At 37.9% G+C, this 16,442-nt stretch overlaps 1 protein-coding gene across 1 annotated transcript in view; it reads left to right on the top strand.

The window, feature by feature from the left end:
* Nucleotides 1–8,896, top strand: part of dock9b (dedicator of cytokinesis 9b) — a 200,715-nt gene extending 191,819 nt beyond the window's left edge. The window contains exons 50-53 of the mRNA XM_049479075.1: nucleotides 5,279–5,469; nucleotides 5,555–5,655; nucleotides 6,333–6,471; nucleotides 7,439–8,896. Of these exons, the coding sequence (XP_049335032.1) occupies nucleotides 5,279–5,469; nucleotides 5,555–5,655; nucleotides 6,333–6,471; nucleotides 7,439–7,540 (533 nt within the window). The 3' untranslated portion in view covers nucleotides 7,541–8,896. The remainder of the gene's footprint in view (nucleotides 1–5,278; nucleotides 5,470–5,554; nucleotides 5,656–6,332; nucleotides 6,472–7,438) is intronic.
* Nucleotides 8,897–16,442: the final 7,546 nt, after the last annotated feature.

Here is a 16,442-nt window from a genome sequence, read left to right as displayed (position 1 = left end):
TTACTTTTTGGAGTGTTGGTGACTCACGCAGCTGAAAGTAATCCCCTTTAGTTTTTTGCTCCTTGTTATTATTAATTGCTATGCGTCGGTTAAAAAGTGTTTAGCCCAATGTGCCCACGGTTTTAAAGTTGTAAAAAGTACTCCAGTCTTTTCTAACTTGCTGCCTATCACTCAACCTCTCTGCATTTTCAAATCTTCACACTTTCATTTTTTTAACCAATAACTTAAAAACGTAAGTTGAATAAACTTGGGTAAATTTGAATAACTCACAGGAAGTTAAGACAATATGTTATTTTAAGTTATTTTTATGTAAAACGAAGGAACTTGAGTTCAATATACTAAACTTGTCATGGCAATTGGAATTGAAAAGAACAAATAAGTTCACATAACTTAATGTGGCTGTAATGTTTTACAGTGCAGACAGTATCAGGCGAACAGCTGGTCTCTGATTGGATAGACGCATCGCGTTGGACTGATTCATTTCCATAAAGTTCAGCTCGGCTCAACTTTTCATCACATCGCATCCCCCCGCTCTCGACGCATCGAGCCATGCTGCACCGCGCGACTGCGTCTGACGGAGGTGACGCTTCCCATTGAAAATGAATGGGATCCGTCGCTGTGCGTTGTCGCGACGGAGCAGGGACCATGGAGCTTAGGGGACCTTAGTTGTAGCCCCGCCTACTACTAATTTACATATATTTGCATGTTGGTGAAGTTGAAAAAGAAATGTATAAAAAGAAAACTAAATCACCAGCAGGGAGCGCCAGTCTTCCTTTGCGTTTTCCTTTTATTTTTGACACTTACAGCGCAGTCCACACCAATAACTGAATCACAAACTCTCACTTTGCTTTTTATTTTTCCATTTTGCGTTTTCATTTTAATTCTGTCAGACATGCAGCCTATTGCAAAGGAACATAAATGAAAACGTTACCATTGCATTTCGATTTTAGTTTTGTCCTTTATTATGCAGTTCAAAAGCAAAAGAAAGTCCAAAGTGAAGCCTAGATTTTCTTTTTATAATTAGCTTTTTCATTTTAGATTTGACAATGAAATAGCCGAATGGCAATGAACATGAAATGGCAAAAAGCCCTTTTAATTTTAATTTTGTCACGTATGACCCATGCTCAAGTGAAAAATTTAATTGCAAATGAAGTGATTTAATTCCATTTTTAATTTTGTCATAATATTTTCACACATGTTTGGGAAAAGAAAGAGCAAAACGGTATTTGCATATTCATTTTAGTGTTTTCATTTCAGTTTCATTTATGGCAGGATTTACCTCCCATACGTGACAAGCCGCCTACCTCCAAGAGATGGAGGAGGGCGGAGAAAAAAGGACAGCAAGAGAGTTAGCTAACTAGCTATGCTAACATCCAAACAGCGCGCTCTCTGGCGCTGTCTGGCCCCGGTTCAGCGCCTAGATGTCCCGGTTTCAGCAGCATGAAGCGTCACGCTCTCTGATACTATATGCCCCGAGACTAACGCCTGGAGCGAGTGGCTCTCCGGCTGTATATGCCCTGGTTTCAGCAGCCTGAAGCGACCCGCTCTCTGATGCTATATTCCCCGGGACTAACGCCTGGAGCGAGCGGCTCTCCGACGCTATATCCCCCGTGTTCAACGCCTGAAGCAACCCGCCCTCCGACGCTATATGCCCCGGGTTCAGCAGCCTGGAGCGAGCGGCTCTCCAGCTCTATATGCCCCGGGTTCAGCAGCCTGGAGTGAGCGGCTCTCCAGCTCTATATGCCCTGGGTTTAGCAGCCTGGAGCGAGCGGCTCTCCAGCTCTATATGCCCCGGGTTCAGCTGCCTGGAGCGACCCGCTCTCCGGCGCTTGGAGAGACCACGACTCCACACGGTCAAAACCACCCCTTTTAAAACTCTGCTGCCTCTGCCCCTCTAAACCCCCATCCCCACCCAAACCCCCCAACACCCCATCTGCTGCCTAATTAATTCTAACTACACTAATAATAAAAATATGTTATCCTTTTTTGGGACAGTCTATATTGGAACATTAAAGGAAAACCTTTAATTATTGCACTCTATGCTGGGATTGGGCTGGAAAAGATTGTTGCGAGTGAGCTTTAGCTTTTGCCCAGGCACAACACAAGAGCTAAAATACAACCAAGCACAGTAGAGCCCACCAAAATACCACGCGGTGTCAGAATACTATCTAGAATACTAGCTCCAGAATTCTCCATCTCAGCCATCTGTTCTTTCATCTTCATTTCTTCTCTCTCCATCCTGGCCTTCATTTCATCCATCTGTTTCTCAACGCTCTTCTCCACTCTCTCCATCCTGGCCTTCATTTCATTAATCTGTTTCTCAGTGCTCTGCTCTACCATCTCCAGCCTGGCTTTCATTTCATAACTCTCTTTCTTAGCCCTCTTCTCTTCTCTCTCCATCCTGGCCTTCATTTCATTAATCTGTTTCTCAGCGCTCTTCTCTAATGTCTCCATCCTGGCCTCCATTTCATTAATCTGTTTCTCAGCGCTCTTCTCTAATGTCTCCATCCTGGCTTTCATTTCATAACTCTCTTTCTTAGCCCTCTTCTCTTCTCTCTCCATCCTGGCCTCCATTTCATTAATCTGTTTCTCAGCGCTCTTCTCTAATGTCTCCATCCTGGCTTTCATTTCATAACTCTCTTTCTTAGCCCTCTTCTCTTCTCTCTCCATCCTGGCCTTCATTTCATTAATCTGTTTCTCGGCGCTCTTCTCTACTGTCTCCATCCTGGCCTCCATTTCACTAATCTGTTTCTCAGCACTCTTCTCTACTCTCTCCATCCTGGCCTCCATTTCACTAATCTGTTTGTCAGCGCTCTTCTCCACTGTCTCCATCCTGGCCTTTATTTCATTAATCTGTTTCTCAGCCGTCTTCTCCACTCTCTCCATCCTGGCCTCCATTTCACTAATCTGTTTCTCAGCACTCTTCTCTACTGTCTCCATCCTGGCCCTTATTTCATTAATCTGTTTCTCAGCTGTCTTCTCTACTCTTTCTATCTCCCTTTCCTTTACTTTTTCTCTATCCTGCTCCTCCTCTCCCCTCTTTTTATCCTCCTGTGCAGGCATTGGGAGGTCGAAAAGACGGAGCTCTGCTCCCCCAGAGCTAGAAGCCTCTTGCGCAGGGGAAGTCTCCACTCGCACGATATCTCTGTCCTTCTTCAGCTTTCCAAAGGTCAGGCAGAGCTTCTCAATCTCTTCCTGTGTCTCTCTGAACTGTCGCTCTTGCTCTTCCCAGTCCTCGAACCGGTATGTTCCCCAGGTCAGCTTAGCAATTTCTCTCAGGGCCTGCTCCATCAGTGCGCCAGCTTGCTCGCGGCCGCGCTCTTCCCGTAGTTCCTCCCCCGGCGTCAGCGGTGCTCCCCCAGAGCAAGAAGCCTCTTCCGCAGTGGAAGTCTCCACTCGCACGATATCTCCGCCCGTTTGCAGCTTTTTAAAGATCAGCTGTAGCTTCTCTAACAGTTCCTCAATCTCTCTGAACTGTCGCTCCTGCTCCTCCCAGTCCTCGGAGTGGTATGGTCTCCACGTCAGCTCCTCCCAGTCCTCGGAGTGGTATGGTCTCCACGTCAGCTCAGCCATTTCACTCCAGACCTCATCAATCAGCGCACCAATTTCCTCGAGGATGAGGCTGCGCTCTTCCAGTAGCTCGTCCTTCAGCCTCAGCTTCATCCTCTCCAGCGAAGCAACTCCAATAGACTCTTCCATCACCACTGATTATGATCGCGCGTGTACTTCTGGTGCTTCTCTGTCGAGCGTTTATATGCGCGGCGTTCTATGACGTCACACATCGAACGTGGCAGCGTTGTGTGACGTAGCAGCACGGCACTGTCAACAACGGTTACCATAGTAACCCCAGTGGTGGAATACTCGCAACTGCCCCAGGCTCAGATGGGTAGTTCAGACTATATGATGCCCCGCTGGTAGAAAAGAACATTGAATAAACATTAATTTTTGGTTGCATTAAATCAAAAAAGTTGATGACAGAAAACATCCTTTATTAAACATTTGTACTCTACCGAAGTATTATTTTCACTTCACTACTGTACTTCAATGCTAAACTGCTGTATCTGTATCTACTGGAGTGTTATTTTCACTTCACTACTGTACTTAAGTGCTAAAATGCTGTCTCTGTACTTTACTGAAGTATTTTTTTCTCCTACGTCCACTTTGACTTCACTACATATTTTCCCTGAGTTAAATACTTTTACTCCGATAAATTTTAACGTGCTGCATCGTTACCAGGGGCGTTACCAGTCCTTGTTAGGGGCTCAGGAACCGCCAGTCATAATCTACGCCCTTTCCTCTGAGCACGCACAATATTAAACAGCGCTCTTTATTCTGCTGTTGCCTGACGTGATGTCCTACTCCTGATAGGTCTTGCGTGTGTCTGTGGCCAGTCATTCCTTTAGTCAGTTGTGGCTATTGGGTTGGTTTTCAAAATAAAGGGCCATATTTAGATTCAAGGAAAAACCGTAAGGTAAAAAAGATAAAGAATAAATAGTATTACATTGCTCAGTGTGAGCAGATGCCCTGAAAAATCCATACTGAGTTTTAAGAAGCTTTTCACTTTTAGCTATTTAAATTAAACCAGATAATTAATTATTAATTATAACATTTTTAATAGAAATATTTAAAAATGTTCAATGTTCTTCTTATCTGCTGAAAAGATGTTTAAAAATAATCTGTCCATTGGCGTAGGAAGGAGGGGGGTGTATATCAGAAATAGGTGTATTTGTCCCCCCCAAAAATTATATGTTCTCAGCTGATTATAAACATCTGATAGTAAATACCCAGTGCAATAAATCATTTTAATTAGGTAGGAATATACATTGGCCCAAATTACTGACACTCTTGATTGTCAAGGTTTTAGCAATCTGCATACTAGATCATCAGAATCTTTGTACTTTGAACTAATATACACTACAATCTAACTATTATTGAAAAAATATGTGTGAATTGATTTGAATATTAAAATACGTAAAAAAACAGGCACTGCGTAATTTTTTTATTTATCAAAACATGCTAAATTCCATGAAGATTTACAAATTCTGAAAACATTTACATCCCAAATAATTACATTTTTGAGCTGTCTTCTGGTATAAAGAAAAATAATAGCAGGTGGCTGTCTCCTAACATAACTGTGATACAATAAATGAAATGGTAACTGACAAAAATGGAAAAAACACCAAAATAGGCTGGGGTTTTAAGGGTTAATCCATCCTTTTAAATACCTGTCTGTGCTGAGTTCATTACACTGATCCTCTCTTTATCTCTTTTTTCCCAGCGACTCACTGTTTTCCGTATGTGAAGAAGCGAATAGCAGTGATGTATCAGCACCACACAGACCTGAGTCCGATAGAGGTGGCTATAGATGAAATGAGCAGTAAAGTTGCAGAGTTAAAAGCTCTTTGCGCAGCCACTGAGGTCGACATGATCCGGCTGCAGCTTAAACTGCAGGGCAGCATCAGTGTACAGGTGGGTGATTTCATACTGTCAAAGAAACATCTACCATTTAACAGAGTATAATGAAATACCTTCAACAGATATTTTCTGTCTTTAGGTAAACGCTGGACCACTTGCTTATGCCAGAGCTTTTCTTGATGACGCCTGTGCCAAGAAATACCCAGATAACAAAGTTAAACAGCTTAAAGAGGTCTTCAGGTAACCTACAGAAACCTTATAACCCCAATGGGACGCTGTGGAATATGTAAATAAATCTATAATAAATATAATAGACCCATATTGTGTTCACATTAAGTGATAGAACCCAGATAATACGTCAGCTCAGAGTGAATTCAGTAATTTCACGCCTACACAAAGGAGCTCTCAGCATCTGACACACATTATATTATTGAAGACTGTGTTTTAGACCTACTATAATCAATTTTGTTTTAGTTTTAGTGGATTTTTGGTTTTATTGTCCATGTCTGTACTGGTGTTTTAAAAATCATATGGTCATGAAAATTTTCTCTTGAAGGCATGGAAAAGTCATAAAAAATCATGAAAATGTATTGGTTAAAACGTGTATGAACCGTGAAATAGGCATGCTTCTGTACTGGAAATCACTGCATGGGATCAGAAACACTTCCACAAATCACTATCTGTGCTATAATTCAAAATGCAGCTTAAAGCTGGAAAAAGCCATGTCAGCACTCCAGATACATTATCCAACACAGTTTCTGTTCATTACAAAAACAGCGTCCCATCTTTTTTGGAACTGGGCTGGTATTAATGGTGTTTTGCTAATGTTATTGCTGATTGGTGTGGGTGGGGTAAACCTGTGTGTGTGTGTGTGTGTGTGTGTGTGTGTGTGTGTGTGTGTGTGTTTATATATATAGGCAGTTTGTGGAGGCATGTGGCCAGGCCTTGGGGGTGAATGAGAGACTGATAAAGGAGGATCAGCAGGAATATCATGATGAGATGAAAGCCAGTTACAGAGAGCTGACCAGAGAGCTCTCGCTTATCATGCATGAACAGGTACAAGCCCACACACATCTGAACACAGAGACACACACCTGTACACACCTACACACACCAGCGCACACCTGAACACAGCTACAAACACCTGAATTTACCTGTATACACCTGCACACAACTACAAACACCAGTATGCCCCTGCACACAACTACACACACCTGAACACAGGTACAAACACCTGAATTTACCTGTATACACCTGCACACATGCATGATTAAAGGCCGATCCCTGCTAAAAAAAAAACAGCATTGAGTTTATTTTCATTTCAAGTCTGAATTAAATTCCAGTTCCAATGTTGTTTCTGTTTGTGATGCACTCAAAAATTATTCTGTAAATAAATGAATTAAATAAAGTACATAATAATCAAATATATAATTTATATGTTGTTAAGTGTATTGCAGTGGACTTACTTGTTTAACATTGTTATTTTATTTTATAGAATTCTTTTTATTTCCAAATTGTTCATTAGCATTAAAAATTCACAACAATTTTGGTGGGTGGAGGGGGGTCTGAAAGGGTTAATTTGGTGGTTTAAATTGTTTGCAAGCATGATCAGCCAGACTGAGTGTGATCAGGATGGTTGACCAATATGACCAGCATTACCAAGCTGCTCAACCAGCAAAACCAATAGGATCAAGCTGTTTTACCAACAGAGAGCTGGTTAACCAAGGCATGTTTGCATCTGAACCCAGCTGGATTTTTAGCAGGAAAAATTCACACTCATTCACTCAGTGCTTATATTGCATGTGTTTGTCTGCACGGAAATACTGTCCAAATGTGCTGACCCCCAGTGACCCCTGCTCTCTCCTTTTTCTTTTTTTTTTGCCGGCCTATGCAGATCGGATGGTAATAATTCCTTAATTTTGTGTCTTTATTTTGTCATTTCATGGGATTTTGTGTCTCTTCGATTTTTTTTAAAGTCATTTTTGTGATGAGTTTTAAACATAGCTTTCAATCTTTTCTTTAGATATCTGCGGTCGAAAACGGAACAAAGAGCTCCCTCTCGGATTCGCTGCACATCTTCAACGCTATCAGTGGCACTCCCAGTGGCTCTGCCTCTTCCATGTGAAGTTTGACCCCAGAATTAAAATTCTGACAGTATAAGTAGCTAGAGAGAGAAAGACAAGGGTGGCAGGGAAATATAAAAGTAAGAAAAGAGGATGCTGATAGAGGGAAAGTGTTTCCATAATCACTCTATACTGCTGTGTATAGCTCATCTGTTCTTTAACATCTCCCTTAAAGGCATTCCTAAATCCTGCATCAGAACATCTTAAGGCCTATTTACACAAAGTACAATTGATGCGATTTTCAAAGTCTAAAGCATTTTTTGCCTTCTGTGCTACTTAAACAGAGCTAGAAACCATATAAATCTCATTCTCATTACCACATATGTGCGCCCATCTTTGTGTACTTTGTGTTAGAACTTCCAGTGCATCACTGGATTGATATAGATTACAACCACAGCAAAAATTCCTCGGCTGCATCTGGTGCTTGTAGGGCTCTTAGGGTTTGACAGCACCATAGTAGATTTTCCTCCATGAAATGGTAGAAGAAGACGTAAGGGTTTGGGTGGATGTTTTAACTTTAGCTCCTTCCACCACTTTCCAAAAGTGGAGCTACATCTGTGGTTTAAAACACTACATTTATCCATTCGTTATTGTCCGCTTGAATGTCCTTACCCTAAAAAACGGCTCTGTTCTGAAGCTAGGGTGAAGTGGACACATGAGGAAACTTATGTAGCCCTTACTGGTAGATTAGCTCTTAGGCTAATGTCTTTGCTGACAGTTAGCTGTGTTTTATTTGTTTAGTTATGTAAGCTCTACATCTCAATTTTCTTCAAATGAGGCTTAAATGTTCATTTGATTAAATATGTTGAAACAGCCACAGGCTTTCATGAGCTGTCCTAATTCTTTCACATGACTGTACATCAGTATCTCTTCTCTCGCAGTGTGTTCTGCCTCTCGCTGATTAGCTTCACATGCCTGTGATCTTATGGAAGATTTAAATACCAGCCTGACGCTTCTACACAGGATAGCACCCATGCCAGTAGAAAGTAGCAAGCGCTTTGAAGCCGTCTGATTTATTGTTTTTAGTAGAAAGGATTAAAATCAAATAAGGAAGTGCTATTACGTTCTGTTCTCTGTAGATAAGGAGTGCAATATACGTCTGACCATGTGCTCCTCTTATTTTATTAATGATCTCTTGCCAAAGAGGAAAGATGAGCTGTGGAGTTCGTGGATAAAGGCGTCTGACATTAGGATTTTTATACCCTTGTCCTGTTTCTTTATCGTTCATGTAAATTGTTTTTGTATCTGGAAAAGTTGGGGGTATTTTTATTTAACAGTAATGTTAAAAGTTTTTGAATTTGTGTATATAATATATTAAAGTCTTCTCTTTTTAATTAAATAAAAAATATCCTACAAATTAAAAATGTCTGTATTTTTTATAGGAGTTTTACACCTTTTCTTTTGTGATCTTGCTTCAGAAAAAAGGAGTGCACTGGGGGTGTGGTGGAGGTGGGGGATAGGGTGAAACTGTCCCGAGACCACCAGTGTCCCCTGTTGATGTCTGCAGATTAAGGGAAAAAAACACAAATTCAAGAATTTTATTTTTATAAAAATGTATAAAGAATTTAGAAAATCTCAGACTAAACTCCCATACTTTTTATTTTCAGTCATGCATGCAGGAATTCTAGATGTTGAATTTTTCATAGTGATCTTGTTCTGTTTTAAAGATACATTTTGATTTATTAAAAAAAGGTTGATTATAATAATCACAATTATTTTAATTACAGTGTTGTACCACAACAGGGTGGAGAGCTTAATTTTTACCTCAGCTAAATATGGACACACTATAATAAATATTAAGTGAAATTGATATTATTTACTGCTAAACCTGCAGTTAGTGTTTTCATTCTCTTGAAAATAAAACCCTAAATATAAAAAAGCACAAAGTTTGAAATGAGAAAATATCTCGTTTTTATGAGTCGTGTCGTTAAAACCACACACTATGTCGTATTATTATCTCGTTTTTCTGAGTTATTTTGTCATTAAAACGACATACTATGTCGTAATTGGTTCATTCTCCATTTGGAGTGGGAAATCATGTCACAAAGGTGGGGGGCTAAAAAAAAGCCTAAAATATTACGGGACAATTCCAAGAGTCGATATATACATTTTCACAGTTAACCTAAGATTCCTTTTTTAAATCATATTTCAAAGGCGCTTTATATATGTAAAATAGCTCGTCACATAATCCATTTTCAACACTTCAGCAAATATTTTTAGTGTAAAGAAATATTTTTAAAGGTTTAACAGACCAAGATTTACTATGCATGATTAACATCATACTACATAAAAAATCTATTTTGTTTTATATATTTTGGTCACGGGTGTTATCAGGACTCTTATATTATATTTTATCATAGATATGGTTAGCTCTGGGTTAGTTCCCTGGGTCACAGGTCATCAAACCTGTGCTCATTTTATTTTATTAATTTGATGATCAGGTAGCACATAACTTCTTTGTGTCACTTGTGTTATGTGCTTTAATTGTTAAAAAAGTTATTTTTTATCAAATATATTGCCATGTCTTTTATTTCATTGATTTTAAGTAGTTACACATGGTCTCTTGACTGCCAGTGAGGCAGGCTTTTCACAAAATCCTCCATTGTAATTAAAATGTCACTGGTGTCACAGTCACTGGTGTAACAGATGTGTTACCATGTGGTGTTTGTCCTTTTTTCATGATTTTTTATCATGTTAGAATCATTCATTCTTATATAAGTAGTTAAAATTTTTATGTTTGTTGGACAAAATGTATTATTGTTTAGTTTTTTAATAGAGGAAGATGCCTTTAAGTATAAAGAAAGACACTTTATTTTTGTTATTTTCAGTGAGTGTGTATAAACATACTTTGGTAACAAGTTAAATGGAATTTCTTTATCACATTCAACCACATTGTAATTTCAATTAAAAATAAATTGATGAAAAAATAAATTCTTCAAGATGGGGTAACAACATATTTGGTAGGTGGAATTGTTAATAGACATTTTAAGGTTGTTTCTGGGACAAATTAAATGTATTTTTTAAAATGAATTCCCATTCCAAATGGAGAACGACCCAATTATGAAGAAAACATCTCGTAATTATGAGAAAGTATCTCGTTTTTGTGAGTTAGTATGTGGTTAAAACGGCAGACTATGTCGTAATTATGAAATAAATGTCTCGTAATTATGAGAAGGTTTATGTGTGTCTACCGTGACACTTTACACTTGGCTTAAATCACAAAGAAATCTTAGTTTCTGAGCGGCACTGATGGCATTTCCATAAGTATTCGAATACTGATATATGTCTCTAAATCCTAAAGCCAGGCCGTTTTAAGGCATTTTGGGTCCCGAAGCAAAATGACATAATATTAAACTGTAACAGTAAAGCATTATTAAGCAGCAGTAGAGCTTAGATCAGACCAAAAAATCCAGCCCGACCGAACCCGCTCCATAAACCCGTTTTTGTGAGCTCCAGCCCAGTTTAAACAAAACATTTTTAAGTAAGTAGAACATTAAATCTGAGCTTTTTAAAAACATTTTCGAACTGTTTAAATGAGCAAAATTCGTTCAGAATAGGTCGAAGTGTTAATTAACATCTAATTAACACTGCAACTCTGTAGAAGCTTCGACCTATTATTTAACAAATATGTTTATTAATATAATTAACAATGTCTAAGAATATAAAATATTTTCTGAACAAACGTTTTTTTTTAACCATAAATCAACAAAACACAAAAAACAACAAATCAGGCTATGTACTGCACACTCATTAAACCGAAACATACTAAGAAAAATAACATAATTTACAATGACTTTCGTCTACTATAATTAACACTGTTTAAGAATATAAAACATGACGCAGCGCATTTTGCCCAAACAACAATAAAACTTTTCCGTAAAAACGGTGTATGGTATGTTTTATACCATTGCTTTGTTGTTTAAACTACACCCGATCCGGCGATATTTATTACGTTATTAAATATATTTTATATTTTAATATATGTGACCATGGTGATGAGAAATGAAGGTTAACATATATTCGTTCATTTGATATTTAATTGAGAATCAAAATCTGAAAAAAAAAACATTATTTCGTTTTTGAATATAATATCAAAAAACAAATAAGGCCTTGTACTTTGTGTTTTTAATTTGATGATTCCAAACAAAAATGGAAAATAAAAATAACGGACAAGGAGGCAAACTTGATATAACATGCAGCGTCTTATTCGGATTCCCATCCCACCTTAAATGCTTATTGCAGTTAAAGGCGGCTTTTAACGGTAAAAAGCCACATTTAAGCACAATGCTGTGCAAACGCTCTAAATAGAAAGGCTGCTGTGATTACAATCAGTTAGCTACAGTGCCTTGCAAAAGTATTCTGTATGCAAAAAGTATTCTTGCAAAAGTATACTGCTGAATTTAAATCATTATATAACTGTTTATTTGCACTTTCTGTATGGCTGACATCAGTTATCCTCACTTTATGCACATCAACTGGTGTTCACTGTCTATTGTTCAACTGCACTACCTCCATTCTACATTACACACACACTAAAGACTGTATTTTTACATTGTACATTCTATTTTTTTATTTTCTTTATTTTCCCCTCGGGGATCAATAAAGTATCTATCTATCTATCTATCTATCTATCTATCTATCTATCTATCTATCTATCTATCTATCTATCTATCTATCTATCTATCTATCTATCTATCTATCTATCTATCTATCTATCTATCTATCTATCTATCTATCTATCTATCTATCTATCTATCTATCTATCTATCTTCGCCCCCATTGAAATTGTTTTTATGAAGAATCAACAACAAGTGGGACTACAAACTTTTTTTAGAAATGAAAAACTGAAAAGTGGGGCATGCAATATTATTCGGCCCCCTTGGGTTAATACTTTGTAGCGCCACATTTTGCTGCGATTACAGCTGCAAGCGGCTTGAAGTATGTCTCTATCAGTATTGCACATTGAGAAGACGAAATTTTTGCCCATTCTTCCTTGCAAAACAGCTCGAGCTCGGTGAGGTTGGACGAAAGGCGTTTGTGAACAGCAGTTTTGAGCTCTTTCCAGATTCTCTATTGGATTCAGGTCTGGACTTTGACTTGGCCATTCTAACACCTGGATACATTTATTTGTGAACCATTCCATGTTTTGGATCATTGTCTTGTTAGAAGATAAATCTCCGTTCCAGTCTCATGTCTTTTGCAGACTCCAACAGGTTTTCTTCCAGAATGGTCCTGTATTTGGCTCCATCCATCTTCCCATCAATTTTAACCATCTTCCCCGTCCCTACTGAAGAAAAGCAGGCCCAAACCATGATGCTGCCATAAGCATGTTTCACTTTAGCGATGGTGTGTTCAGGGTGATGAGCACTCTTACGTTTCAGCCACACAAAGCACTTTGTATTTAGGCCAAAATGTTCAACTTTGGTCTGATCTTACCAGAGCACCTTCTTCCACATGCTTGCTGTAAAAACAGCACTTCTTATGTCTTTCTTCAACAGTGGCTTTATTCTTGCCACTCTTCCTTAAATGACAGATTTGTGCAGTGTACAACTGATTGTTGTTCTATGGACAGAGTCTACCACCTCAGATCTCTGCAGTACATCCAGAGTGATCATGGGCCGCTGCATCTCTGATCAGTCTTCTCCTTGTTTGAGCTGAAAGTTTAGAGGAATAGCCGGGTCTTCGTAGATTTGCAGTGGTCTGATACTCCTTCCATTACAATATGATCGCTTGCACAGTGCTCCTTGAGATGTTTAAAGCTTGTAAAATCTTTTTGTATCCAAATCTGGCTTTAAACTTCTCCACAACAGTATCTCGGACGTGCCTGGTTTGTTCCTTGGTGTTCATGATGCTCTCTGCGCTTTAAACAGAACTCTGAGACTATCACAGAGCAGGTGCATTTATATGGAGACTTGATTACACACATGTGGATTCTATTTATCATTATCACTCATTTAGGTCAACATTGGATCATTCAGAGATCTTCACAGAATTTCTGGAGTGAGTTTGCTGCACTGAAAGTAGAGGGACCGAATAATATTGCACGCCCCACTTTTCAGTTTAGAATATCCAATACATTTCGTGCCACTTCAGGATTGTGTCCCACTTGTTGTTGATTCTTCACAAAAATTACAATTTCATATCTTTATGTTTAAAGCCTGAAATGTGGCAAAAGGTTGAAAAGTTCAAGGGGGCTGAATACTTTTGCAAGGAACTGTTTTTATAACCTACTGATTGCTATATCCGAACCCGACCCAAATTTTCCACCACTTTCCTGGTTCGGGTCGGGCTCTGTTTTTAATGTTTTTTTATTTTATTTTATATAAAGCTGTGATAATCACAATATAGCAGTAACAAATTAAACTGTGTTTTAAAAAAACGTTTGCACAAATTAGAATGTTATAATCACCAGCTTTTTTTGTGTGTTTTGCTATAGGCTTTATGATTAAAATGAAACCAAAAATGCCTGCGTGAGCGTATGAATCGCAGGCGATGCTGGTGCAAAGTGTCCGCCTGGTTTTAGGATTTATACAGAGGTATAGCAGTAATCGAATACTTATGGAAATGCCATCAGTGCCGCTCAGAAACTAAGATTTCTTTGTGATTTAAGCCAAGTGTAAAGTAGAATTTTATTAATTCAATAGTCAGAGAAACGCTGTAGTGCGGCGTTAGACACACATTAACCTTCTCATAATTACGAGATATTTATTTCATAATTACGACATAGTATGCCGTTTTAACAACATAATAACTCTTTACGATATACCTTTTCATAATTACGAGATCTTTATTTCATAATTACGACATAGTATGTCGTTTTAACCAGAGGAGGAAAGTAAAAAAAAAAAACCTAAAGCGTATTAATTCTGTTAATAACTATTGTTATAATTAAATAGTACAGTGTTTAGATTGAGGCGTCTCTAACCGCAGCCTCACCTATATTGCGCTTCGGCTTCGGGACCCCCGCCGCGCTGTAAAAAAATTCTTGTCAAATTCTTGGCAGCTGTGGTTGCCATTTTTTCACCGTAAAAAATACAGTGATCTTGTATATGGCTTCACGGTAAGGTATATTAACACTTGTAAAGGCAACAGTTTGAAAATTTCTTAAAATGGTAAAATATATAATTGACGGCATGTTTTTTTATTTAAGGTTTTTACACCGTGAATAATACAGTAATGTGCTATTTTTAATATGACTGCTGTCACCATTTCAACTTTTCACCATATATTTCACATGTTAAAACAATTAAAATGAACATTTTTCACAGTTTTTTAATCTATGGTAATTCAATGTTTATTCTAAGCTTCTTCTTGCTTTACGGTTTATTTCTGTTGCTATTTCACAGTTTTTCACTGTAATTTTCACGGACATTTTTTACAGTGTGCGTCGTGAGAGCGCGCCTTGGTCCGCAGAGGTCTTCAGTTTCTTTACTTTTGTTATTGTGATCAAAAGAAACGTAAATACAACCAGTTCCAGTCATGAATAAAGGAAATAAACCTTTTACTGATGCAGGAGGGCTGTCTCTGTTATCAAATATACTGTAAAACATTATAGGCGTGTCAACCTAGGGTTTTGTTTATTGACTTAGTTCCAACTTTACACTGTAAAAATGAGAAAAGAAAAATAATATAAAAATGTATATAATAGAATTTGGGACAGTTTTATAAATGACTCAGATGAGACATGCTTTAAATCTGTAAAACTATATTAAATTATAGTTGCTGGCCTAAAATAAAAAATAATACAATGTTTTTAAGATGTTTATTTGAGTCGGGAATTTATATTGCAATTTTGATTAATCCGATAATTTATTCCCATATTTTAAATGTGTTTTAGATGTGACCAAATGTAATTGTAAGATGTAGGACAAATGATATCACCATATTACATTTAAAAACTATTATCCTTTTTATATAATTAATTTGTAAGCCTAATATAAATTAATGGTAAAGTAAAACGGGTGTTGTTGAAAGTAATTTCTTTAAAACCAGTTATCTCCCGGCTGGACGCGTCTCGCCGCGCTGGCGCCGAAGGCTATAGGCTGTGCATAGCTACACCTCCACGGCAAAATCTGTAACACTAGAGCACTAGAGCAAGATACAAATGTAAATAACTGATAATAATCCCAGCAGCCCTGTAACAGATCATCTTAACAGTTAAGTCCTACGAGTTATTTAGTTCTACAATACCCGTCTTTCTTTCGTTATATGCAACTAAACTAGCACTGTCTAACAAGAGTGTTTGTTTGGCTTTATATATTGCTGTGTTCTGAGTGAAATATAAATATAAAGCGTTATTTACGCACAAGAAATAACGGACAGCGAACCTCTAGCGCCAACATGTTTACCAGACGCGCCTGCACTCGGAGAGTCGGATTCTACCGGGGAGTCAAAATTCGGCACACCTGTTATTTGTATTATGATAAAAATAAATTTAATGAAATGATATCTAGCGCTTTTTATCCAAGCCGTCCACTCAGCTCAGAGCGCCACTTCAAATGCGTGATTCATGCTGATATGAAGCTGCTCCAAATACTTCGTTGTCCTGAGGAGCCCTAGATTAAACTTTAATTTTATTTGGGTGAGTAAAGCACGTGTGAACCTCTTTAGCCGTAAACAAAAAATATATTATATAAGCCGCAAAAGGCACGTTAAAAAGAATTAATAAAAATCATTTATATTGTTCTAAAATAAAGGCATATCACGCATACGGCATATCGCGGTGTTGAACCATGTAAAACCGCCGGGGAAATTATTTTGTCGGGACAGCCCTATTGGGAACGTTAAACAATCTGCTTAAATGTAGAAAAACATGTAAATAGCAGTTTAAGCAAAGAAAAGTAAAAAAAAAATAATGAACGTTTTATTGTCACCTAAGAAGAAAATGCATCATAGAAACCTATG

This window comes from Astyanax mexicanus, chromosome 5 (genome assembly GCF_023375975.1).
Source record: "Astyanax mexicanus isolate ESR-SI-001 chromosome 5, AstMex3_surface, whole genome shotgun sequence".
NCBI classification, from domain to species: domain Eukaryota; kingdom Metazoa; phylum Chordata; class Actinopteri; order Characiformes; family Acestrorhamphidae; genus Astyanax; species Astyanax mexicanus.
Note: the sequence above shows the minus strand (reverse complement) of the source record. Positions and strands in the feature narration are given on the sequence as shown.